This window comes from Delphinus delphis, chromosome 1 (assembly GCF_949987515.2).
Source record: "Delphinus delphis chromosome 1, mDelDel1.2, whole genome shotgun sequence".
In the NCBI taxonomy this organism is placed as follows: domain Eukaryota; kingdom Metazoa; phylum Chordata; class Mammalia; order Artiodactyla; family Delphinidae; genus Delphinus; species Delphinus delphis.
The window spans coordinates 92,389,916-92,395,666 of NC_082683.1; the positions used below are offsets into that span (position 1 = coordinate 92,389,916).

General features: G+C 38.5%; 1 protein-coding gene across 1 annotated transcript; it reads right to left on the reverse strand.

The window, feature by feature from the left end:
* Positions 1-951: 951 nt before the first annotated feature.
* LOC132421655 (protein BEX4-like) lies at positions 952-1,667 on the reverse strand. The gene has a single exon (XM_060006459.1). It carries the CDS (start codon positions 1,525-1,527, stop codon positions 1,165-1,167), a length of 363 nt encoding a protein of 120 aa, XP_059862442.1. The 5' UTR covers positions 1,528-1,667; the 3' UTR covers positions 952-1,164.
* Positions 1,668-5,751: the final 4,084 nt, after the last annotated feature.

Genomic DNA, 5,751 nt, shown 5'->3' on the forward strand with positions numbered 1-5,751 from the left:
CTAAGATATTTTTAGAAGAAAAAGAGCACAGGGCACTACATTAAACTTTTTTTAGGTAAATTAAAGTTTAAGTAAATTAAACATTTACTTGTAGACTTTTTCATATAATTTAAAATATGAAAAATAGCTCTTAGTGAAAGAATGTGTAACTTCTGTATTATGAGAAACATACATAGGAGAATACAAACTTGAATACTAAGAGTAACTACACTTGAATCATGGAACAAGCAGGTAAGTGGTTCATACTTATACAGTAAGTCCCTTACATAGGAACCTTCAAGTTGCGAACTTTCAAAGATGCAAACATGCATCTGGTTCCAGCAAAGAACCAGAACATGTGCTATCAATGTCAGGAGTCAGTGAAATTGCAGTTGCCCTCCATCTCCTATTGATGATGATTCTTCAGCTCTACCATCTCCCACCTCCTGTCCCTGCTCCAGTCAGTAACTCTTCTTGCCTGTTCACTTGATGCCAGCCCCTGTGTGCCAGCTGTTATAGTGTACTTTTCAAGGTATTATACTGTAAGATTAAAAATGTTTTCTTTATTTTTTGTGTTCATTTGTTTTATATGTATTATTTGTGTGAAAAGTATTATACACCTATTACGGTACAGTACTATATAGCCAATTGTGTTAGCTGGGTACCTAGGCTAACTTTATTGGACTTACGAACAAATTGGACTTACAAATGCGCTCTCAGAATGGAACTTGTTCATATGTAGGGGGCTTACTACATTTTGATACACATATATTGGCTAATTATCTGCACTGGTCATGTATAGCTTTTTAAATAATTTTAGGTCAATATACAAAGATAGTACAGATTGTTTAATTGGTTAGGGAGATTTTAATATAATCACCTTTTAATAGGTCATGGAAATTAAAAAAAGTCAGAGTGTCCTAAAATATATGATACTTAAGTTTATTTTTTTATTTTTTTTTTGCTTTGTAAACTGCTTTATTAATTTCGTATTATGAAAAGAATAATTTTCCTATAACTGGATGAAATTGCCCTGCTGACAGAAAGTTTCACAGAGACAAAGCAATATTCAATTAGAAACTGGTAAGTGGAAACACCAAAAGGTTTACAGGAAAAGTAAATCAGAAAAACTACAAGCATGTAGAGCAGAGGCCACATTACTGACCTCAGGGATAATCTTAGGATTCAAGGTATAAGGCAAAACTCATAATGATTGTCAGGTTCAGGAGTTTGGTAGCGCAAATGATGCCTCATTTGCTGCTTCTTAGTCTTTCTCCTGATTTCCATCATCTGCCCTACGTGCTTTTCTACATCATCCCCCACTTCACTGTGATCAATATGCCTGCTGGGTATGGCCCATCGAAAATTAGGGACAAGTTGTCTAATCTGTCCCAGCCTGACATGTCCTCCAGGCTTCTGGCCTCTACCCCCTCCTAAATCGCGTGATTCCTCTCCATTCTGCAAAGGGGCCTGGTCCCCGCCTTCCTTTTCCTGTTGGGTATTTTCCACGTTGAGATTTTTTACTGCTTGTTCCTCTTTGGACGCCATTGCTCCTGGGCCTATCCTCGCGGTCTCCTGCCCCTCCCGATTCTTGCTGCAAGTGCGCCGCCGCGACACTTCGACTCGCAGATCTGCTCCTCCCGCGCCTCTTACTTTTGGGGGCCACCCCCGGCCCGCACTCCCGCAGGGACCGAGAAGGCAGCGAGCAACACCTCGGTCTACCGTTAGAGCGCGGCGAGCGCCAGTCGGCGCTGGCCGTTCACGTCGGGCCTCCGTCACCGCGGGACGCTGATACTTAAGTTTAAATGAATGGTTATGGGTTAAAATTAGTACTGTAAAACTTATTCACAATTTAATAAATAATATTTATTTATAGTATTATGTGCTTAGCACTCTTTAAGGAATGTAATCCAATAATGGAGAAGATTTACACTCTTCTTTCACTCATGAAAGTTATGCTAGAAGTATTTCTTATATAATTATAAAGGTACTAGAATTTTATTTTAAGAATATTTGACTAACTACAAAAATAGGTGCTATATTAGGCAATCCTGAAATCATCAGTGAATTCTCAAGAGCAGATGTTGAAATAAACTGAACAATAAATTCATAACCAATGTAAAATGTAAAATTTCTATCTTTATGTTGCTGAAATTTTCTGTAAAATAAGTTTATAAATATGTGTTGCATAATCAAAACTACAATGAGGTATCACCTCACACCAGTCAGGATGACCTTCATTAAGAAGTGTACAAATAACAAATGCTGGAGAGGATGTGGAGAAAAGAGAGGCTTCCTACACTGTTGGTGGGAATGTAAACTGTACAGCTGCTATGGAAAACAGTATGGAGGTTCCTCAGAAAATTAAAAATAGAGTTTCCATATGATCCAGCAATCCCACTCCTGAACATATATTTGGACAAAACTACCTCAAAAAGATACATGAACCCCTATGTTCACAGCAGCACTATACACAATAGCCAAGATATGGAAGCAACCTAAATGTCTACTGACAGATGAATGGATACAGAAGCTGTAGTACATATACACAATGGAATACTACTCAGTCATTAAACAGAATGAAATAATGCCACTTGTAGCAACATGGATGGACCTAGAGATTATCATACTAAGTGAAATAAGTCAGACAAAGACAAATACCATATGATATTACTTATATGTGGAATCTAAAATATGACATAAATGAACTTACTAATGAAACAGAAACAGAGTCACAGACATAGAGAACAGACTTGTGGTTGCCAAGGTTTGGGGGTAAAGGATGGATTGGTTGTTTGGGATTAGAAGATGCAAACTATTATATATAGAATGGATAAACAACAAGGTCCTACTGTATAGCACAGGGAATTATATTCAATATCCTGTAATGAACCATAGTGGAAAAGAATATGAAAAAGAATATATATATATACATATATATATGTATATATATATCTCTGAATCACTTTGCTATACAGCAGAAACTAACACAACACTGTAAATCAACTACACTTCAGTAAAATAAATTTGAAAAATATGTGTTGCATCAAAGAGGAAATAAACATTACATGTAGAAGTAGTTTGCATAGTAGTTTGAAAAATAATAAAATAAGAATCTTAACCATTAAGGGGAACAAAGCTACAATCACAAACTTACATTACCACTTACCATTAAATGATTCATTAAATAAGAAAGAATGAAGAAAAGTTATTACATCAGAAAATACAAGTTAGAAAAGTAAAGCAAAGCAAATCCCCACCTTCATAAAATCAGGGGGAAAAGGTAGTGAAGAAAGAAAGAGAGAGAAGGGAGAAAGGGAGGGAGGGAGGGAGAGAGAAAAGGAAGGAAGGAAGGAAAGTAGGTCAAACCTGGATACAGAAAGAAGCAATAGCATTTTAAAATAAATTGGAGAACTGATTCCTTAACGAAAGATTTCTAACACTTTGTGAAAATTATATTCTAACAGTGTATAAATAAAGTAGATATATAACAAGAGATAAGAGAGATTTTTCTAAGTATGAGAAAAACTTGCAAGAAATAAAAAGACATGAAAAACTTTTACCAAATATAAATACCATCCATATTTTTAGGTGTAATTTGAGTTAAATATTAGATTTAACATATAAACAATACAAATGAACTTATTTACAAAACAGAAATAGACTCACAGACATAGAAAACAAACTTATTGTTACCAAAGGGGATGCCAAATGGGGGGAGGGGGAGAGGTAAACTAGGAGTTTGGGATTAACAGATACACACTACTATATATAAAATAGATAAACAACAAAGATCTACTGTATAGCACAAGGAAATGTACTCAATGTCTTGTAACAACTTATAATGGAAAACAATCTGAAAAAGAATATGTGTATATAGATATAGATAACTGAATCACTTTGCTGTACACTTGAAACTAACACAACATTGTAAATTAACTATACTTCTATTTTAAAAATGATAAAAAAAAAAAAACCAGCAGCAAAAAAACATAGGCCAACCAAACTTGGAAAGAAATGAAACAAAAATGAAACTGGAAAATAATGCAATTAATCGTATAAATAGGCCAAGGTGAATATCATATGACTATCTTTATAAACACTAATAGGTCATTTAAAAAAATTTGGTATCTGTTTGTGACTAAAATTTTTAGAAATTAACATGTTCCAATAAATGATACAAAACTCTTTCAAACCAATAGAGAACATTTTTAAAATAGTGAATCATTAATTAAACCACATTGAAAGCTGAATCAAGTAATAAATAACCGTATTTGAATGGGGGGATCAAGATGGCGAAGTAGGAGAAGCTGGAGCTAACCTTCTCCCACAAATACATCAAAAAGAGATCTATATGTGGAACAGTTCTCACAGAAAACTAACTGGAAAGTGGCAGACAAACTCCTATTCAACTAAAGCTGCAAGAAAGATCTCCATGTAACCAGGAAAGACAGAAAAAACAAAAAAGGCCTTGGGTTAGGGCATTTGTCTCAGGGAAGGATCTGTTTGGAAGAGATAGTCCACATGCGTGGACTTTCGCCCTGGAGAGTGAGCAGGTCAAGGCAAGATCTGGGCATTTCAGTCCTGGTGTCTTGCACAGAGGAGAGAAGTTCCCTTGCCTGCTGGGAAATCCCCTGAGACAGAAGGGCTGGAGAAGCCTAGACTGTACTGCAAGCATGCAGGCATGCAGGCATGCTAACAATCAGGCAGAGAGCCTTGCACTGGTGGCTGTTGCGTTTCCGCCCTTCCCAATACAAAGGGGCAAACACCCTGGCCCCGCCCCCTCCAAACCACAGCCTACCATCAGATCTGGGGAAAGATTTGGTCTAGCTATGCAGAGGCAGAGAGGGGCACCTGGAGTATATCCTGAAGGAGGCTTGGAGGCCATTGTCAGCATGCACACGGGATGCAGCCACAAGAGCACGCAGCACCTAAGTGCTGAATCTCTAGCAGGCAGGCGCTGGGTAGGAGTACACAATGGTTCATTTCCCAGAGAGAACACCCTGGCTCTGTCCACTCTAAAAGGCAGCTTAGTGCTAGATCTGGGGCAGACAGATCCTGGGAGAAGTCTGCCACAGAGGCAGCCAGATCTCAAGCTGCAGTGCAACTACCTCAATTCTTGCAGCCACAATGCCCTGATGCCTGACACCAGCCTACTCCACACCATAGCCTTGCACTAGATCTGGGATGAACACAACAGAGAAAGGGACGTGACCTTGGGCTACTACTGAGTGGACCCTAGGATACCTGCTCAGGTGGTGCATAGGTTCTCTGTGACCACATGTGTCTCACTTGCTTCAGCAATCACCTCCTCTGGGGCAGGGCACACACTCAAGGGCTACAGAGTCTGATCAAACCTGACCCTTAGGGCTCCTACTCCAACTGTGGAGCAGACCCTTCCCCCAATGGCAGCAACAGCCACAGAGTAGGGAGGAAGCCCCTTCTCACATCATGCACAGGCTTTAAATATCCCAAGACCAACCACACCCCTATCAAGGGTATAGTGACCAGCACACTCAGGAAAGATGTGGCTGGTATCCATACAAAAACCAGCCTTTGAACCAAAAATACTGGACACGGACAGTTAACAAAGGGACACTTCCACATAAAAAACACCCCTTCAAGACAACAGCAGCTAACTCTTTCTCCTAAATTCAGAGGTAGAGAAAGATAGGTAAAATGAAAAGACAGAGAAACTAATCCCAATTAAAAGAATAAAAGAAATCAGCTGAAAGAACAAATAATGAAACAGACCTCACCAGTCTACAAGAT

Excerpts from the sequence above, each read along its gene's own strand:
- LOC132421655 (XM_060006459.1), bottom strand. The coding sequence starts at position 1,527 with ATGGCGTCCAAAGAGGAACAAGCAGTAAAAAATCTCAACGTGGAAAAT.